We start from the raw sequence: 21,329 nt of genomic DNA on the forward strand, positions 1-21,329 counted from the left end.
ACATCATACTGATATAACTGATATTCTTCTTTTTCACTACAGTACCAGTTCCACCACTTAATTTAACCAGAACTCAAATAGTAAAACTAAAATGAAGCAGTCTGAGCAGATGTGATAATAACAAACATCAGTAGTGTTCATAGCTGAGGTCAGTCCTGTCCCACAGCAGAGGCTAACCCCAACCTTGGCCTGTGTCACCAACAGGAAATGGTTCCTGGCTCGGCTTGCCGTACAGGAAGTCTACATAGAGTGACACTCAGACTGCTGGATGAAGCCTCTTCGTATGTCATCTTCTTACTCAATCTGTCACACGCTTTCTCCTGTTGCTCCGAAACACTTTCTCTGTCTTTCTTTGAGTCTGGGAATGTGCTGAAGTACAAATGTATTGTATTGTATAAGACAAAGGTTCGGTTGAAGATATTCCCATATCGCAGTGAAATCTACATCATTGCAAATATGCAAATGTCTTTTAATATGCTTTTTTCGTCCTTAAAATAACTCCAATTTGCTTGTTCTGAAACCAACCTTGATTGATTTGACTCTGCTTTTATTCTGACATGAATCTTGACATATTTGATGGATTTGCAACAAGATTAACTGTCAAAGCTCACAAAAGAGGAAGTTGTTGCTGTTGTTTTTGTAGCAGTTGTTTCTTGAAGCCGAGACGCCACAACTAGGGACGCCACTAACCAGAGCTATTCAGGAACGGCCAATAAAACTTGTTAATGCTATGTTTAGGATTGGATGCCACCACTGGAGTGAAAAGCACTGCCTATGCTGTCTGCTATATATATATATATATATATATATATATATATATATATATATATATATATATATATATATATATATAAATGTAGTAAAACATTGTGGAGACAAGTTGAAGGGCTTCACACACAGATTCACATATCTCACAATGGTAATGACCTTCATGTTTTCTAATTATAACTCTGATGTCAGTTCCATATCTATCCTGTTCTAGCAGAAACATTTTTGTTTCAGTTTGAGAAATATTTTGGCCAAGGCTACATTTCTTTGTAGCCTTGCTCGGCAATGAACAAATAGCAAGGTTTGAGTGAAAGGTCTTTCAATATGACAAAATATTAGCGTCTGGGGGTTTTGAAATTGAGAGCAGTTGAAGGCTGTGTGCTGGGTGTTGTCAGACTGTAGTTTCATACATATATGTTGTGTGTGAGCTGCATCCTCCTCACTGTCTTAAATTCACTTTTCAGCTTTGAGCAGTCTGGCTGTGGATGTAGAATTTACATTGTGGTTTCCAGATGTTTAACTATCTTGTCATTGTTGTTATGATGTTGTGTCCAAATCAGTTACCTCATCTCATCCCATTAGTTCACAACACTCTGTAGGAGTCATGTAAATTATCTAATCTTACAACTGGAATGGAAATGCTTTGCTTTGTGTGTTGCACCATCACCCGCAATTTTTTTTTCCCTCTTATGATATGCATATTTATACACAGCATGTAGTCAGCGTGTCGTCTTGTCTGAAAAGGACCCTATAGTTAATCCAACCTTCTTCCCATGGCACAATTTACTGCATTTCTGTGGTTTGTTTCTAAAAACAGAATGTGTCATTTGGCTTTGGCTGCACCCATCAGAGAAAAACAAAGAAACACTGCAGTATACACACTGCCTGAAATGGCAAGAAACAGCAGAGGACGCTGTGATGCCAAGGATGGCCACTAGAAAACCCTGATAATTGTATCTGATTCTATATCATTGAAAACAAAACAAAACAAAATCTACCACGTATCAATCAAGCGGAGCCAGGCGTTGCAAACATTCGGGACTTAGCCCAAACCTAAAGGGGCTCCAGGGGCATGCTCCCCTGTGGAGATTTTTTCCCATTACGACAAGTATTTTCAATTCAAGTAATAGAATGCTTACAAATCTGTACATCATTTGGGAAAAACATGATAGTTGCCAAAGGAAAAAAAAATCATCCTGTAGAGCCTACGTCCTATTTTGTATCTAATTGTTCTCCAACTGTCTTCATCATTTGGAAACCAGAGCACAATGAATGTTGACGATGACACATTTTCACTTCTGCCAACTAAGAAGAGGACATTTTTTTAAGTATATGTTTAATTTTAAGTACTGTTTTTAAGTTAGGCTGCATAACATAGGTAGGGTAGGAATTTGGCATAAACATCATTAACTAATCTTGAAACCTAGTTTTGTTATACTATGCTGCAGTAGAGTTCACGGACTGAATGAAGAACTTTTGCTCCATTGATTCGCCGGTCCAGTCGGAGAGACTGAGGGGAAATGACACAAAGTTTAAGTTATTTTAAAAACCTTAAAAAGAGAGAAAACATTTGGGGCAAGAGCCAAAGAAGTCATGCCCCTGATTAACCCTGTCCTTCATATTGTGTCTGTTGTCTATCTCTCTGGTATGTGTGTAGAAAGAAACCCCAAGGTCAAAGAGAGTAAGATAAGATAAGATAGATGTTATTGTCCCGAAGGAAATTTTTCTTGGACAAACAAACCATATCTGCTGTTTAAAAAATTGCATCACTCTGCATGGACATGGAATGCAGCGAGAGAAAGATAGAAGTCATGACAATGATAAGGGAATAGAAGAATTATGAAGAGAGAGACAAACAAAGTAAAATAGACTACACAGAGAGAAATGTGGAGGGATATGAAGACAGATATCCCTGCAGAGGGAAACTTGTTCAACAGGCTTTATTATCAGAATTCAGGAGACCAGAGCAGAGCTGTGTGCTGGCAGCTAGCTGGACAAGATAGAACCCAGAATCAGCTCCTCTGCTGCATATACTGTCTGTCTTAATACTTCTCCTCCATCATCCCGCTATCTCTTCTCTGTCCCCTCCTTCCTTCATCCGCTCTTAGCTGACTAATGTGGAGTCAGTAACACTTGTGTCTGTTTGTCTTCTGTTTCAGTTGGATCTGCCACCTTCTTGACACTTGAAGACAAATTCTTGATTAACCAGGATGCTCATGGCAACATTTGCAGAGTTTATAAGATGATTTGCTTTGACTGGCACTTTCAAACCACATAGTAGCATTTGTTTTGTTAGTAGAGTTGCTCTGAAAATCTGATTCCAACAGCTGCATTTCACCACTGAAGTGTTTTTTTCACACAAGAAGGCTGACGGATGTCTTAATTATCTGATTGTGCCCTCACTTTTTTAGACCAACTTAAAATCGGGACAGAACCTTAACAGCACAGAGGCAAGCTTGATGTCAGATTATGAAAAGGCTGCCCCAAACAAACACACCTAGACTACAGGTGTGATTAACTCCTTACAGGCTACAGAGATGTGCTTTTGGAACAAACAGTTATTTGATGTTCCAGTGGTGTTGTATACTTTGCCATTATTTACACACAGAACCGGTGGGCCGCCATAAAGCAGCCAGGTGTGTTTGCAAGGAAGCTTGTGACACACCTGCAAAGTCTCAATGCCTTCTTCCCCACCATTCACTGAAATCCTCATCACTGTTTCCAGCATTTCTGCATTTCTTTGCTGTGATCAGCATCTTGCCTGTGGCTACAGATTGCATCTACTCTCAGGCCAAAACATTTAAACACATGATCTAACCTGCAAACATGTAAGTGGTAGGAGTGTTAGTTACATCATAGAAGACAGGTCAGCTTTATGGTATGCATTTGTTCCTTAACATCAAACAGTGACCTCTGAACTTTCAGAGAGAAAGGCTATTGGTCTTGGGTGCATTTTGTACCTTATTTTTACCAAACATGACCATATGCTGTTGTAGCAAGTTAGCACTTTAAAACAGAAGTCACAAAGTACTTAGTCTATATCCTTCGCGTTCCACTCCCGGGATTGCTCCGGTGCTGCAGGAAATTCCGCCGGATGCATGTATTTTCCATTTCCTTCTGCTTTCTTTGTGTTGGAATTTTAAATTCTGTGGATTTATGACTATATGACTATTGTTGACTGCTCCTCAGATCTCTGCAGGGTAAATTGAGACAGTTAGCTAGACTAGTGGCGCTTACCCACTGCTAGTACCAGCTCTACTCTACTCTACTCGGCTCGGCTCGGCCGTCCTCCATTTTCCATTGCAGATTTAGTACCGCCTCATGCCTGAGGCGAGCGTGGCTGGTCACCATAGCGACGTCGCAGGAAACTGCCGTGACCTAACGCGACACACACACACACACAGAATGTCGAAGGTGTGTTGTTTTTGACTCTTGGCATATGGCTGTTGCCACAGACGAAAAATTATGTTTCAAAAGAAGCTGGAGGCAGCAAAAAAAAACACCGCTGGCTAAATTATTTAAAAATGGCGGGTTTGTTCAGGACACCCCCGTCTCTCGCTAGCAATGATAACGCAGTGATTAGTGGCGATTCTCTCTGAACAATCAGTAGTCTGCAGGTTTTCACGTCACCTTTTGGTATCAGTATTGGAACCTTGACGGAGGTGATACTAAAAAAAGTACCTGTTAGCAGGTACCAGGGACTAATAGAAAACCAAAAAAGGCGAGTAGAGTCGAGGCGAGTCGAGCAGGTACCATGTAATGGAAAAACACCATATCTTTCCAATCTGAGTTTTCTCCCGCATGACTATTTTGCAGCGGCTCTGTGCAGAGTTTAGCACCGCCCATGACGATTCTGATTGGTTTAAAGAAATGCCATTAAACCAGAGTACTTTTTCCTCCCATCCCCGAGTAGCCAGACTGTCCTTCAGCGTGCTTTGGAGGAGGGTCTGGCAAAGTGAGACTACAAAGTACTTGACAGAGGGAAAAACAATGCTGTAGTATCTCTTACAGAAGAAACTCCACTTGGCACGTTCACAAAAGTGGTAGCGATAGAGGGTAAGGGTACAAGAGCGTATTTGTGTCTGTATCCATGACCGCTTTCAACACATTGTAAACCACTTGTTGACAGTTGTCTCAAGTGCTTGCAGGAGTGCATTTGTAGTCCAGTTAGTGGATAAGATTAAACTTGTAAGATCTTCAATAATAATAGGGTACAACTAAAAATTAAGAGAAATACAAGTGACGATTGCAATTTTGGTTAAAAAGAAAAACGCAGTAATTGTTAGCAGGAAATTGTGAGAAAATTCAATAGAATGCACTATATAGAGGTTTTACAAAATGTGAATTGTATTTTTGTTGAAAATGTGCAAACTGGGCAAAGACGCATTTTGTCCAGTACCTGGAGTAATTGCCTTGAGTGGACATAGAATAATTGCACTTTTATGTTGATAGTGGAGTGGTACGTAGCTGTGCAACATGCAACTAGCTGTTTAATATGAACAACAATATTAGACTGACATAAAAGGAATGGTGGATGCATGCTCCCCTCAGATGAGTTGGAAATGACCCATCCATTTCTCTGTTTTCACATTCCTGATTATCTCCACATTCTCTGAGATGGCCCCTTGCCTGTTTAAATGACCAGTTCATTTCTCCCAGAGGAGTTAGTGCTGCATGGCAAACCTCCTCTACACAGACCCACATACTTACTTCACCCACTAGCAACTCCATTTTCCTGTTCTTTTCAAATTATTTTGGTGACTACAAAACTACACCTTGGCCCATAGCTCAAGAACTACATTAGATTTGCTGTGGATTGTCATGCTCACCAGAGGGTTCACCTTTTTCCTTTTGTGCATGCTTTGAGCTTTTGTCTAGCACCACCATCAAGACAAAATGTCTCATATACATACAATATATCTAATATGCTTGAAACATTGTCATATAGTTTGCTCCTTCTTGCTCTCAGGAAGATAAACCATTTTAGTATTAACCATGAGATATCCACTGACGGGACAAACTTTCCATCTTTGGCCTACTACTGGTAAGATTCTGAAAAAACTCAATATGATCTTGGTTTTGTCCAAAACTTTGCATTGTGGGGTAGGGTTCGGAATGGATTAAATCTAAACAGTATATGTAATTTTATGTTCTATCGATATATTGTATATTATGATTTGGGAACGTTTTATTTTTAAATTCAACTATAGGTTTTAAAATAGAGGGTAGTGCAGGAAAGATTAAAATGTTTATGAAGACAAAATTAAGGTTTTTTAATTCTTTTGATTAGTTCACTGAAAAGGATAAACCTTTTGAATAATAACTTCTGCAGCTGCATTTCATTTCACCTTTTTTTCCACTCTTTTGATCATCCTCTCTACAATTTTATTCACCATCTAGTTGGCAGTCTAGCTTCCCTGCCTGCTTCTACATTTTTGCATTCCAACTAAATGGTGAGCCTCCCTTCCTCGCTTTCGTTAAAAAAAAAAGCAAGATTCCCTCATGTGTGAGTAGAGATCCATGCCTGCTCAACAGGAAACAATACCAGCCTTTCTGCCCTGGCATTAGGGGGATAGAGGGAGGGAAAGAAAGAAATAGAGAGATTGAGACTTCTTTGTTGATGTCCTCCCACAGTCTGAGAGAAATGGACTTTGATGTGGTGGGAACTAACACACATACTCACATGAAAAATTGGAGTTCAGAAACTAGGACTAGGAACTATAAAAGATAAAGAGAAAATTGGAATGCCCATAACTTCTTAAATGATCCTTTCCTCACTGTGCTATTTTGAAAACTTTGAGCATCAGCATGCAAGCTAGCTAGCTAGCTTACTTAGATGGCTAATGTAGCTAAGTTGCGCAACTTTTTTAGGAGACGGGTTGTCCACCAGTGAGTTTTGAATGTGTGTAGAGAGAAAATAAAAAAAATATTGTTATAATAGCAAAACAGTTCCAACATGGAATGTAAACATGATAAACAGGCTACCTCTCGGCCACAGCTGTGGTGACTTTCGTCTTTATGGATTTGTAGCAGTTGTTGCAGATGCAATTCATGAAGACAATTGTTGGATGCATTCCACAGGTTTCATATCCCTGATTCGATATTTTGCACAGTGTTACAGTGTAACGAAAAGGAAACTGTTCAAAACTAATTCTGTCACTTATCCTGAGTTTTACAAAGTCATTTTTGGTGTCATCCTTGATGTATAAGGCCTGAGTTACAGCCAGAGGTTCAGGATAAATAGATGTCATAGTTGGGATGTTTGTTTGCTCAGGCACATTTTGTTTATTTGTTACCTTCATAATTATACAACATATCCACTCTTGCTACTGGCAAGGCTCAGTTGTCGCTTGAATCACATGAATTTGGTTCAGGACAAACAAACGAATGTGATTCTGCACCACCGACATTTAGCATGAGTTTGAGCGGTAGTCGAAACGTGACTGGACTTGAAGTTTTAGGCCCGATTTACCTCTTGTTTTTAATATCAATCCATCCATGTTTTATAACAGCTTATACACTTAGCACAATAAGTAAGGTAGTAAATTATCATACTTAAAGTAGCGGCCACAATAGTCTTAGCAGACTTTGATGCATGGCTGCTGCTGCCAGAGCAAACCTCAAACATGCAGTTCAACTTCAGTAGTCCGGAAAGTGCTACTCAGTTATCTGAGCTGTTGAAAACACAGAGCACATGCAGTCATTAATGCATATTTAGTTTCAAGAAGGCAAATGTTTTGTATATTGACTGTTAAAATGACATGATAATACAGTATGTATCTAACAACCTATTTTGGAATTGAAAAGTTTATGTTGCAGCGAGAGTATGATGATTGATGATTTAAATCGGTTCAGCTATTCTTGTCTTTCTGCTGGAATAAACAAATCAAACTGGAAAACACTATTCATGGTTTATTCATTGTGGCTTGTTCAGTCAGACATTGTGGTACATTGTGCATATTTACAGAGCTCCTCCTTTCTCCTTGAGCATGTCCACCACTTTTTTTTTACTTTATTTTTTCAAATCACTTCAGTCATCACTCTCTCTTCCTCCCTTCCTATTTTCTTCTTCTTCTTTTGATCACCGCTTACACGCACACACGCACACACACACACACACACACACACACACACACACACACACACACACACACACACACGTCTCTGTTATCTGGCACTTTGGTGCTGCCATTCAGGAATGTAGGCCTTAGTTTAGAGGAGCAAGCAGCAACAGGTCCACCACCTGAATGGGAGCTTTTAGAGGATTCTGCGCCGGTAGCATAAGACAAAGAACTGAGATCAAGACAAAGAGACAATCTGTGTTTCATGAAAAGAAGCGTTGTTGAAGAAATTGTGTTGTATTCACTCTGTAGTCTCAGAGGTGTCCTGGTCAATCAAGTTCACACTGATAGGATTGAGTCAGTAGCCAGAAGCAGCTCTTTGCCATGGAGGCTATGCATGTGCTGGACAACTGGAGAAAGGTAATTATTATATTTAGAGACAGCAAAGGACAGGTTAACAGTAAAAAGTTTGTTGGAATTTCACATGAGAAACATTGTTAAACCTGAGGGGAGAAACAGTTTGTAGTTAGCAGAATTCTTGCTCCTTCTGGCTCAGAAAAGAGATTCTTAATGCACAAAAGCGTTTCCAGATAGAATTTTCTCAACATTTGTTTTTATTTTTTGGCTGTTTTGTGATTTACTGTTTGAGGCTTCCCTGAGGCTGACTCCGCTGAATATCATTTCATGGGTCTGTCAGAAGAGCAAATATGATGCTATTGCAGCAGTGTTTTGTTTTCTTGAGGGCAGAGTACATCAGAAACATATTTTCCATCCATGCTGCATAACATTTTAGGCATGCAAATGACTCCGGGTAAACTCTGATTCTATGTGATTGCTATAATTATGTGTTTCAAAACCTTTCTGTGTGCTTTTCTGTCCTTCCTCACAACCACAAGCTTTACACATCTCATATAATGACTTCTCACATACTTCTTATTTTCACCTTTATACAGAATCTGGCCACTTAAACAAGTGTACCAATATAGACGTGGAATATATTTATAGCCGTTTGTTCAGTGCTGACTTGATGGAAATACCCCAAAATGACTGAGTAAGAAGGGAGGAATTTGTGGGATTTGTGTGTGTGTGTGTGTGTGTGTGTGTGTGTGTGTGTGTGTGTGTGTGTGTGTGTGTGTGTGTGTGTGTGTGTGTGTGTGTGTGTGTGTGTGTGTGTGTGTGTGTGTGTGTGTGTGTAGAGACTGAGAGACAAGAGAGCAGCCAAGGTGGCTAATTTCCAGTGAATGTGTCAACTACCAAGATATTGTGTGTGTGTGTGTGTGTGTGTGTGTGTGTGTGTGTGTGTGTGTGTGTTTTTTGTGTGTTACTTTCTCAGAGTATGTTGCTAAATACCATCTACCATCTGTTTTGTGTGCGCTGACAGCATGAATCACACCTTGACACTTTAGTGTGTAGGCAGAGTGGGGAGGGGGAATCCCACTAAATATGGTTACATTTTTGACCACAAGAACAAGGATTTTGATACTGTAACTAACCCTTATACCCTGCAGAGATGAAGTCACCCATGACGACTTTTGTTACTCATTGTCTGGCTAATATCATGATTGTCATTTCCTCCCTCAGGATCTTAATGTGTCGCAGGGAGCTGTGGACAGCTCAGTGGACATGGACCGCCTGAATAGGAACATGCCTGAGTGTGGACGGCAAACCCACCAGGTGTTACAGGTGAGATTGTGTGTGTGTGTGTGTGTGTGTGTGTGTGTGTGTGTGTGTGTGTGTGTGTGTGTGTGTGTGTGTGTGTGTGTGTGTGTGTGTGTGTGTGTGTGTGTGTGTCCGTGTGTCCGTGTGTGTCTGTGTGTTTTGGGGATAAGCGAGTAGATAGAGAGGGAGAAAACAGAGAAAAGAGTCAGAGAGACAAAGAGCCTGAGATGGTATCTATCACTGAAAAAGCATAGTCATTATGTTGTCAGTGTGTCATGTTTGTTCCATGTTTCCAGTTTGGACCCATTCACACACACAGTAAGCAATCTCTTCTTCTAATAAAGGCATCCATTGATGTTAAATGTCACCACATTGGCTGCTTTGACGGATTTTTGGCACTAAAACTCTCAGCAGATCAGGTCAGGCAGTACAGCTGGGACGCGTCCTGACAGCATATGTCAGTATGTTGTAAAGCAGGACTCATTAGCCAGAGTCAGTAATTAGACAGACCCGGAGATTGGATGTCTGCGTTTCCAACCTGCTGGGTCTGACAAACCCATCCGGATTTAAGGGGAGGTGTGTGTGTGTGTGTGTGTGTGTGTGTGTGTGTGTGTGTGTGTGTGTGTGTGTGTGTGTGTGTGTGTGTGTGTGTGTGTTCAGTTTTTTCTTCTACATATATGGGAGTTGGAGGGAGCAAGAAATGAGAGAGAGAGATTAAACTTTAATGATTACTGTAGGGAAAGTGGGACAATGCATCTATTTAAGCTTTGTTATCAACTATTTTGCCATAATTATTCTGTTAACTTCACCAGCAGGGTTGGGGGAGGAGTCTACACTAATTCTGCCCCATAAATTGGCTGATTGTATGTTCAATTTAAGAGACAAAGTTAACCTGACATAGGTGTGGCTTTTGTCCAGCAAGTCATATTGTTTCCTCTTTTACTTTGACCTTACCTGCAATGTTATTTGTCCTGTCTTTTCCACTTTACGATTTCAAACATAAATGGTGAGTCTTGTTGCCAAGGAATGTTACTGATTATGTTCTTCAAATTTGTCTTGAATAATAAGTGAATATAACAAACAACAACAAAGACATGATGCACATGATTAGATCTGTCAGTAGATAATTGTACCTTAAAATCCTAATAAAATCCAATTTATTTGACTCATGAACTGCATTACATTACATGGCATGCTCTGCATGTACAGACTGCATGTACAGACAGACAGACAGACAGACAGACGGAGGAGCAGGCTGTTGCTGTGCGCACCACATGGGAGCAGCAGCACACAGCAGATGAGGCAGTATGAATCACCTCCCCTCTTCACCCTTCACTCCCAGTAAGCCTCCCAGTGCCTCCCAGTCATTCTCTATCTCAGCAATCCTCTTAGGCTTGACCCCACTCCACCGATGGTACCACCACAATCACATAATCCTATTAGGACACACACGGCTAGTTCACCAGCCGAGAGGCCGAGTCAATGATCGCGTACAGGTTGTAAATATGAAATGTGAGGGCTCAAAAGTGGGACTAAAAGACGCAGTCGCAGCAGGTTTCAAAATTCAAATGTATGCCAGCGAGTCCATTTAACACTTCACCTGGCACAGAGCTAATTTGCTGAGCAGTGAATACCTCAGTATGCTGAATTTCCAGTGATGCTGAATTATAAAAGCTGCTTAATCATCTGTTAAATCATTAAACTGTGAAGCAATGTTTCTCAACCTTGGGGTTGTGACCCTACACTTGATACTTAGACAGGGTCCTTTGACACTGAGACATTTAAACATTTTTTTTAATCCACCAAGCAGGGTTGAAATATAGAGTCAATCCAAATAAAATACAAAATTAAACAATATTTGACAACTCCAATTTTTATATTTATAATTATAATACTTTTGTCAAATTTTAGAACCTAAAAATCACTCAATTTAAATGATTGTCTCCACTCTGTCAGCTGGAAGAGAACATCTGTCCTAAAGGATGTCCTGGTGTATATTTCTCTTTGATATGCCAACATAGTTTTCACTCTTTGGAATAATGGATGCTACTCAACAGGAGAGGTCATTTATTTCATTATGTCAAACCCTGGGAGGTAAAGCTGCAGAGAAAAAGAGAAAAACACAGCATAACACATTTTGCTGCATCGCTGCCAGAACTCTCCTCTACACTGCGAGTAATTTAACAATAAGAAGATGACTAAAAAGCAGAATTGTCTTTATGTTCAGGCATCAATGTGCTGAAAATTGCTCATCACAAGTTAGCTCGTTCAACGCCCTCCAGGAGCTTCATGTTTCTTAATTGCGGAGTGCTGTTGCTATGGCGACATCCCTTCCCTCTTGCTGTGCCGAGAGCACACTGTGGTGCTTTAGGCGGAGCTAGGAGGGGGAGGGGGGGGAATCGAGGCACACACACACACACACACACACACACACACACACACACACACACACACACACACACACACACACACACACACACACACACACACACACATAGTGTGTAGAAGAATATGCCAAAGCAGCCAGCTATGGAAATGACCTCCCATAGTGAAGACATTCAGACTCCTCTTCTCATCCCCAGAGTGGAGGATGAACCTCTCTCTGATGTATTAGTGAAGCAGTAAAACTGTAGTTTGTGTCAGACAGAAATATGAGTGTCATCTCCCCTGTAATACTACATATTCACATTGTTTGTGTCATGCAAAACCAATTAGTACTGCTAATGGACAAGAAATGATTGTTGATTAGGTCCCATTCACGATGTGCCATTCATAGTCCAGACAGAGCTGTGTGAATAGAGACAGAGAATGAGGCTTGGGGGGTTTGATTAAGTTTACAATCTTACAGTATGTTGCAATTTCTGCAAAGCTGTGATTGATATTTTCTCTGTGGAGGTGTTCCCAGTCAGTCATTGATATTATAGCTCATTTACAGCACTTGTAGCTATTACTGTAATGAGTATTTCAAATACTGTAGTTATTTTTGTACAAAATACATGTTTTGTCAATGTATTTGATGTGCTTTATATAGTAAAACCGCTAAAATAGGAGAAATAATCAACACTAAATGGAAATAATATAGAATATATATATTATAAAAAATACATTAGTAAAAACATACTAATGTATTTTTAGAACCACCTTCATAACGTAAGATCAGCTAAAAAATCCCTTTGTGTGATTATGAGTATACCACATATTCCACAAATGTTTTAATTTCCTGGCAAAAGAACAGAAAAAGGCCTACCGTATAATCAGTCATTCTTAACGGTACATTACTGTAACACCAAACAAAACAAAAAGCTAATTTATCCAAACCAAAAACTATGGATATGATAAATATCATTTACAGTTTATTTGTGACCTTTGGCCTTCTTTTTAGAGCACTCCTCTGGACCTGATTGAGAATGGAAAGGGGCTGAAGTTCCAGGCAGAGCGCCCCCACCTGGTCAGCCTGGGTAGTGGACGACTGAGTACAGCCATCACCCTGCTGCCTCTGCCTGAAGGTGAGACATCTGCCAGACATCACACCAACACACCAGTTACTCCGATTCTCCAATGTTTTGTGCTGCGTTCAGGCTGCGTTCCAGTTTTCTTCCGTCCTCCGCCATGCGCCATACCACACCGGGAGCGTCTCAGAAGCGGAGCGTCTTGCTGCCCGACCCGCAGATTATATTGAGTCTACAAATACTTTACAGAACAATCACGTGTCTATTAAGCTAGTATCTACCTTCCATTTAAGACACTCCTGTAATTAAAGTGCTCATATTATGCTTTTTGGCTTTTCCCTATCCTTTATTGTGTTATATATCTTTTTTTGTGCATGTTATAGGTTTACAAAGTGAAAAAGCCCAAAGTCCACCCCAAAGGGACTTACCATCTCCAACAGAAAACACTGTTCACATACTGCTCCAAACAGCTCTATTGTAGTCCAGCCTTTACTTCCGTGACGAACGTGCGTCACTTTGTAACACACGTTATAATGCTCGCCTAGCTGCTAGCGTGGCACGCCCTCATACTCTGCTTCTGACTGGCTAGTAGTCCTTACCTAGGTACTGCGCATGTGTGACTCCCAACAAAGATGAAACAGAAGTGAGATGCCTCACTCTGTAGATAAAAGCTCAACACACAGGGTGAAAAGAAGAGCTGCAGCAATGTGCAGTACAACAAAAATATGGTGTTTTTTGAAAATTAAACCATGTAAACCTATTCTGATATAACCTCTAAATACAATTATGAACCTGAAAATGAGCATAATATGAGCACTTTAAACTCCATGCCTTCTCTTTTCTGGCGTTGTCCTTTAAAAAAAAGATCTGTGATGTGGTATTATGTTTTTCAACCTCCAAGATGAATCTCTCCTTGTCTGTGGTGTTGTTAAGGAGACACAAACGATAATGGGGGGCGCGTTTTGGTAAATTGACTGGATACTCTCTCTATTTCACTTCCTGCCCAGCTGTCCGAACAGCCCGCGTGAAAGTAGACCTGGCGCGTATCTTTAGCGCTTCTGGGACGCGCCGTGGCACAGCTGGTGGATTATCAAACATTGACTTGAATGGCCGGGATTGCTCGCGGGGCATGCCACGCACCCAGAACGCAGCGCAGACGCGCCTGGTGGAAATTAGGGGTTAGCTTCAAAGAATGATGTGGATGCAACAACTGATGTCTGTCAGCGTTACAAAATACATTTTAAAACAAACAAAAAAGATCAGGGAAATAAGCATGTTTTAATAAATACTGATCCCACATTATTCAGTTAGTCAAAAATGGTTATTAAGCATCATAAATGTAATAAGTTATAACATCACTGGTAAAATTGCTATGTATTGCATTATTATTTTTTTATTGGGTTGTTGGCTTTATTACATGAAGTTTATTTAAAGTGATTTTATTACATTTATAGGCTTTTACAAAGGGCCACAACGACACACACAAACACACACACTTGTATCTCTAGTGACCTGAACCATGTTATCACCTCTATATCTATCCTTCGTCCTTGTATGTCTCTTTGTCATCACGTTTCTATGTCTGGGGATTTCTTGGCCTTTGGTCTGTTTGAATGATGCCCTTTCTGTCTCTCTGTCAGTACCTGTGTGTCTGCTGGCCTTCCTGTCTCTGTCTGGGCCTCTGCAGGCTGGTATGCAGGGAGATTCCAGAGGTTATGTCCAGGCAAGGGTAGTGTGTGTGAGTCATTGTGTGAAAGTGTGTTCGTTTGTTACACTTGCCTATTACATTTTACTTGGCCCTGGAGGGCAATACCACTACTATTGTTACTACTACTCAAGGGCGTAATTTCCACTGGGGACACAGGGACTTCAATAGTTCCAGGTTGATTTGATTTTTTTTTTCTTTCTAAAGTCTCTCTGAACATTGTCCTCTGTCTGTCCAGCCACCATAGTTATAACCCTTCTCCCACAGGCTTAAAGGAACATGCCGAGGACGTTAGCTTATTCACCGTATCCCCCAGAGTTAGATAAGTCCATACATACCCTTCTCATCTCTGTGCGTGTCGTAACGCTGTCTCACGCACCCAGCGCTAGCTGGAGGTAACCGGCTCCAACTAGCCTACTGCTCCCAATAAGTGACAAAATAACGCCAACATTTTCCTGTTTACATGTTGTGATTTGTATAGTCACAGCGTGTACATAATAACAAGGTCACATGAGACACAGCCATCTTCTAACCGTATACAAACTGGGAACTATATTGTATTCTCAGAAGGTGAAGCGGTTAGTTTCAAGCATCTGTGCTAAACTAGGCTAGCGGTGGGTGCGTCAGACAGAGTGATGACACGCACCGAGATGAGAAGGGTATGTATGGACTTACCTAACTCTGGGGGATACGATGATTAAGCTAAAGTCCTAATAAGTCTGCGTGTTCCTTTAATACAGGGATCTTCAACAGGGGGTCCAGGACCCCCAGGGGGTCCTCAGAGTCACTCCAGGGGGGCCTCCAAATTATTGTTAATGTTTGAAAGTTTTTTCAAAAAACATGATTCCTGCATATTATTAGCAAATATAAATCCCCACTGATGGTAGCCTTACTGGCCAATAGGTAATGTAGTCACTAAGGTACCATCCACAGATACAACTCATCCGAAAGGATTGATTGTTTCACATTTGTTTTACATTTAAGGGTTAACATTAAAACATGATTTATAAAATTATGCCAACAATTATTAGGCTTTTTGAATAACTTAGTATTCTGTGCAAAAAGGGTATCTATAAATGCTTTAGGCTGCCCTAAAAGTTATTGTAGGACCAGATTAATATGCAACTTCATTTTCTACAATATACAGTCATGTAGAAGGGGGTCCCTGATCCGTCTCTCTTTCAGTTAAGGGGTCCTTCGCTTAAAAAACGTTGAAGACCCCTGCTTTAATAGAAAGCAAAGAATGGTGGGAGAACTGCGGTCTGTTTTTGCCCTGGGATTTGCCTCTCAGAACACATACAGGTCTCCTTTATGCAACCTGAATGGAATATTGCTGACCCTACAAAGGGCTGGAAAAAAAATTACCATATAATACAAGTTAAAAAAAAATCATTTGATATATATTTTTTTTATTTACAGGTAATATTGTCTTAAAATATGTTAAAATTGATCATCAGTCAATAATGAGATAATTAGGCACAGTGCTCTTCATAGTAAGGTCAGGTATCAATAAAGGATATGACTTCATGTAGAATTACAGAGGTTTGCATAGCATTCGTTGTTATTCTACCATTATTATGAAAAGAAAGAACAATAATCAATTTGATCCTTATTAGCTTTTTGTTTGATCAGAGGTGGACCACACTTATAGGACCACATCAAATGTTATTCTAACTCTTCTTCTTTCCCTGTTTCTATGGTCTGCTGTTGCTTGTGTTTTATTGTTTGTTTCTTTTGACTGTTTTTAGGGTCTTATTTTTACAATGTTTTCCTCTTGTGAAGCACTTTGTGACATTGTTCTGTGAAATGTCTTACACTAAAAGTTTACTTATTTGCTTCCCGTTAATAATAATAATAATAATAATAATAATAATAACTTCCCGATAAAGGGGAGTGTTTCCTTGCTGCTGTTACTTATGGGTGAATATTGGGTCTCTGTAAATTAAAGAGTATGGTCTAGACCTTCTCTTTATGAAAAGTGTTATGACTTTTTAACTTCTGTTGTGATTTAGCATTATATAAATAAAATGGATTTGACTTCCCCCAGGCCGGACAACACTAGGTCATGGTCCCATGGACATCAACATCCAGGGCCCGGGAGTGGCTGCCCAGCACTGCTACATAGAGAACAGGTCAGGGGTCATCACGCTGCACCCCTGTGGGAACCTCTGTACTATTGACGGGCTCCCGGTCACACAGCCCGTCCGCCTATCACAAGGTAGGAATCAGCTCAAACATCTGTCCCATAATGCACTCTGCTCTGGATGGTTTCTGTCTCTGCATTTTTTGGTAGCACTACTTGAAGTGCACTGTGTGAGTCAGTGCAACCAGATTGTCAATTAGATATTTAGTTTATTTATTTTATTTTGAGAACGATATTGCTTTTACTATGTATGGATTTCCATTTTCTCCACTGTTGAACAAACATTACAGGAAACCAATGACCAGACGTTAAAGGATATATGGGCGGTAATTTTACCTGCCTATGATGTGTATGATCTCAGTTACTGTAGGAGATCGATCCATCAGCTCTCTGTCTGGTCAATGAAAATGCAGCGTAAGAGCCAAGCACGTCTGTTCAATAAAATGCACAGTGTGTGCTTTTACATAGCCATCGATTTAAGAACAGCCTGAGGTTCCTGTGTTAATGAGTTAACAGAAGCTTTGCTGTGCTCAGGCATGCAGATAGTGAAGAAACCAGAGGGAGAGATGAATTGATTTCAATCTGCTACAGCCAAAGTGGATCTTAGATTGGACCCTGTGAAGAATTTTACTAGAATGATGCCCTGGGATAGGCATTTTAAAGGTAAAGGATTGCTTTAAAGGTAGTCTATATCCCAGACGTTCCACTTCCGGGATTGCTCCGGTGCCGCAGGAAATTCCGCCGGATGCAATGTATTTGCGCTGATGTCCCTCACCTTCTGCTTCCTTTGTGTTGTAATTTTAAACTCCGGTGGATTTACGAGGACTATGGTTAACTGCTCCTCAGATCTCTGCAGGGTAAATCCAGACAGCTAGCTAGACTGTCTGTCCAATCTGAGTTTTCTCTCGCACGACTATTTTACAGCGGCTTTGCGCAGTTTACCACCGCCCATGACGATTGTGATTAGGTTAAAGACATGCCAGTAAACCAGAGCATGTTTTTCTCCCATCCCGGAATGCTGTGTGGACTAGTCAGACCCTCCTACGCTCCGCAACGTGTGGATGGTCTGGCAAAGTGAGACTACTTAAAAAGTAAAAGCTAGGGCAGAGGTTAACTGGATGCCTCAACAGGAAAATGTCCGACTTTGGAGCTATTTATTCCTGCGAACTCTGGTGCTCTTTATAGATTGAGAACGGGTTGGATATTAACTTCAGTGGAACTGAAGGATGACTGCGGATTTGATCCCCCATCACTTCCATTGATATTGTTTTGGGAAGAGAGCTCTTAATGGCCAGTAAGGAACAGGAGGAAATATTACAGCGAGGAAAACTTGTTTTAATCTTCATATGGGCATCTGACTTACAAAATTGTGAACATATCCTTTAAAATGTAACAGTTTGGTTAATAACTCTCGTGGGCATCTTTGTTTTCACCTTTACTCCCCAAACTTTTTGATCACTGTCGAACATGCAGTTTAAACTATTAATCTGTAAACCATGTAACTGTTTCGATTTAGTCATAGAAATTCATAGAAGTTTTACCTCAGAGCCTCAGAGGGAGCACAGTGTGTTATGGGAATGAGTTAAAAAGACACTACTCATCATTACTCACTGTGCTCACAGGATGTGAGCTTCCCTCTCTGCTGCTGTGTAATCACAAATAACACTATAGTGTTATTTGTCATTCTCAGATGGATCTTCACCTATTCAAAAAAGGCTAATAGCACAGCCAGTACAATACATACTGCATGGACTAATATATGACTCCTTTCTAAATGCATCTCTCTGTATGAAGTATCCAGTGTTCTGTGTGACTTATGCGATGTATGTGTAGAAGAAAATGTGTGTTGTCTGTCAGTGTGTCCCTCTGTCTTTTGGTATTTCAACCTGGACTCTGGTTGGGTAACCTGAGCGGGGACACAGGGCTATTTATACTGCCCTTCTACCCCAGGCAGATCTGACTTTAGCCCCAAAGGGGGTTTCAGGTTAAAGAATGAGTGTGAGGGTAAACCAGAGTTCACTGTCAGGGTCCTGGTAGAGTTGTAACGACAGTGGGAAGAGCTGAGAGTTAATTGTTGACAAGGCGGCATCGCTTCCTTTAGTGTTAATGCAGGCTGATACAGATCTAATTTTACAACAGGAAGTGGATCAGACATCATTGGTTACACAACCTTTTACTTACCACTCCCACCACAGTATGTGCATAATGAATAATACATTGCAGTACACTTAAATGTTCCCTACAAGACAAACAAAGTATAGTTCATGGGATGCATTTGACTAGACGCTGATGTGTGTCACAGACAGGTAATCTAATGTTGTCTGCAGCCTGTTTTTTTTTTGTTTTTTTTACTTTGCTAATACAAATTCTCATTATGGCTTTGAGTTGTCAGTGTTACAGTTTATACAATCAAGCAGCAAAAAGTCAGTATTTGTTACAAAATGAAAATGTGCTCAACAAGCATTTAGCGGTAATCTGCTCGGATTTACAACATAAATCAGAAGAGCCGGTGGAGGGAAATCCTAACAATGAAAGGGCATGTAAAAACTAAGCCTGTTTGTTCAAAGCGGGATGAGCTGATGGTTTAAAGGGATAAAGGATGGTCGGCTTGATTCAGCCTATCAGAAGGAACACAAGGGTGAGGGGACTCAGACGAAAATCTCAATATTAACTGAGGAGGACATTAAGACATTATATTATATATTATATATATTATACACGGTGAGTATAACCGACGATATCATTGGAACCACGTGTTTGACATCGGTGACTAAACTATCCTGCATACATACATTCTTTTTGAATAATTCAACATTTTTAAACTCCACCAATTTTACACATCAAATTCAGTTACTTTCTGCACTGTTGTATTGCTACTTTTACTGAAGTAAACAATCTGAATACTCCTTACACTACTCCAGCCCCTAACTATTTCATATCCCTGCCTTTTTGTTTACACTATATGTTTGTTGTTTCAGAAGGAACACATTGACTTTATTTAAAGTCAGTAGGACAGTCAAATCATAACCAAGCAAATGATGCCACACACATCATACAAAGGCTAATGTGACTTGAGGGAGCACTTATCCTGAATACTCCCTTTGCTGTATTTTTATGGTTTTCAAATAGGTCCAGGCTACTATAGTACAGGTCTGATAATACTTGAGGCTTCACCTTTGTTCTTATATAGTGATACAAGTAGGCTATATATGAGAGAGCCACGCCTTGGCATGGTCTGACTGTGGCTCTCTGTCGGTGGAAATAAAATCTTTATTGACATAACAGGTCACAATACATGACATCAACATGATCGATAAATCATTAAATGTTATGTTAGTTCCTCTATGGTGGATTAAGATGTGTCCCCCTCAGTGGTATCTGGTGCTTCACTTGCCCCTCTCTCTCTCTCTCTCTCTCTCTCTCTCTCTCTCTCTCTGCACAGCTCTGACTCAGGATCCCCACCTTCTTTTCTTCCTCCTGCTCCTCCTCTCTGGTTTCTCTGTCTTCACTCTGATAGCCCCGACTCTCTCTGCGGGCTGAGAGATGACTGTGAGCCGGCTGTTTCTTGCAGGAGCCCCGGCAGTACGAGATAGCGTATCTACGTGAATAGCGGGGAAGGAGACAATGGACAAAGATTACAATCACTCTAAACTCCCGCACTGGTTTAAATGAACTGGAATATACCAACGCATCAGTGGATGAACCCGTGTTTTAACAAGTGGGCAAGCAGACAGCTCCCTTTGTGAACACTGAGATATCTACAGAATATATTAGAGCCTATGGGCTTTTAGCATTATCATAACAAAAGCGCGCCGGGACAAAACCCCATAAATGCTCCTGTTGTTCCACAATAATTCGCAGAAACGGAGAAAAACACGTGGCTTTATTTAAAGGAGCAGAGGCGATGAAAACAACGGAGGGAGAGAGGAGTTTCATTCATTGCAGTTAAAGTAAGTTGGTTTGTCTATACTGTGTCTGTGTGCTAGACTAGTTATAAGGTCTTCAGTGGTTTTAGGTCGGTGGTTGTAGTGGCGTTTGCTCACAGCACTTGCTGGGCTTGTAATTATTGTAGCCGGTGGACGGAGGTGGGGGAAGTAGGCTAACTAACGTTAACAGAGTAAACTGGACCCAAGTGCTTCTTGTTGGCTACTTTATGTGACTAGCTAGCGTATTGTGGGCATTAGTCGCAAATGTGGAAAACACATATTCCTGCATTGCTTTAGTTGTCTTTATTAAGTTTTTTTAACAGTCAAAACGCACACCTTTGCCAAACTCCGGTTAGAAATCTGGCAAATGTAACATTATACTCTCATATCGGTAAACTACATGTAATAGAACATTAGTTACAGCTTTCCACGAATCAATACGTGGGTCTATTCAATTCGGCATACGTACACCAAACCTCACTTTCTCAACTTTTTAAAAATTATACTTTTATTATAGTCTTGCCTGTGGTCGTCCACTGAAGTTTACCGTGGTGGGTGGTAGCTTGCTGTGTTAGAAAATTACAAACACAATCAGATTTTTTATTTACATTATTGCTG

The 21,329-nt window shown here is 40.5% G+C and overlaps 1 protein-coding gene across 11 annotated transcripts in view; it reads left to right on the forward strand.

Annotated features, from left to right (window-relative positions):
* phldb1b (pleckstrin homology-like domain, family B, member 1b) overlaps window positions 1-21,329 on the forward strand; it is a 119,024-nt gene that overhangs the window by 21,646 nt on the left and 76,049 nt on the right. For 5 of the 11 annotated variants that reach the window (XM_078246842.1, XM_078246844.1, XM_078246840.1 and 2 more), the window contains exons 1-4: window positions 7,981-8,249; window positions 9,411-9,512; window positions 12,871-12,994; window positions 16,690-16,860. In XM_078246842.1, coding sequence (XP_078102968.1) covers window positions 8,214-8,249; window positions 9,411-9,512; window positions 12,871-12,994; window positions 16,690-16,860 — 433 coding nt within the window. In that variant the 5' untranslated portion in view covers window positions 7,981-8,213. Of the gene's footprint in view, window positions 1-7,979; window positions 8,250-9,410; window positions 9,513-12,870; window positions 12,995-16,689; window positions 16,861-20,294; window positions 20,736-21,329 lie in introns of those variants that run through there. The other 6 variants (XM_078246843.1, XM_078246846.1, XM_078246847.1 and 3 more) reach the window with 5 other exon arrangements.

Source organism: Sander vitreus, chromosome 3 (genome assembly GCF_031162955.1).
Source record: "Sander vitreus isolate 19-12246 chromosome 3, sanVit1, whole genome shotgun sequence".
Taxonomy (NCBI): Eukaryota; Metazoa; Chordata; class Actinopteri; order Perciformes; family Percidae; genus Sander; species Sander vitreus.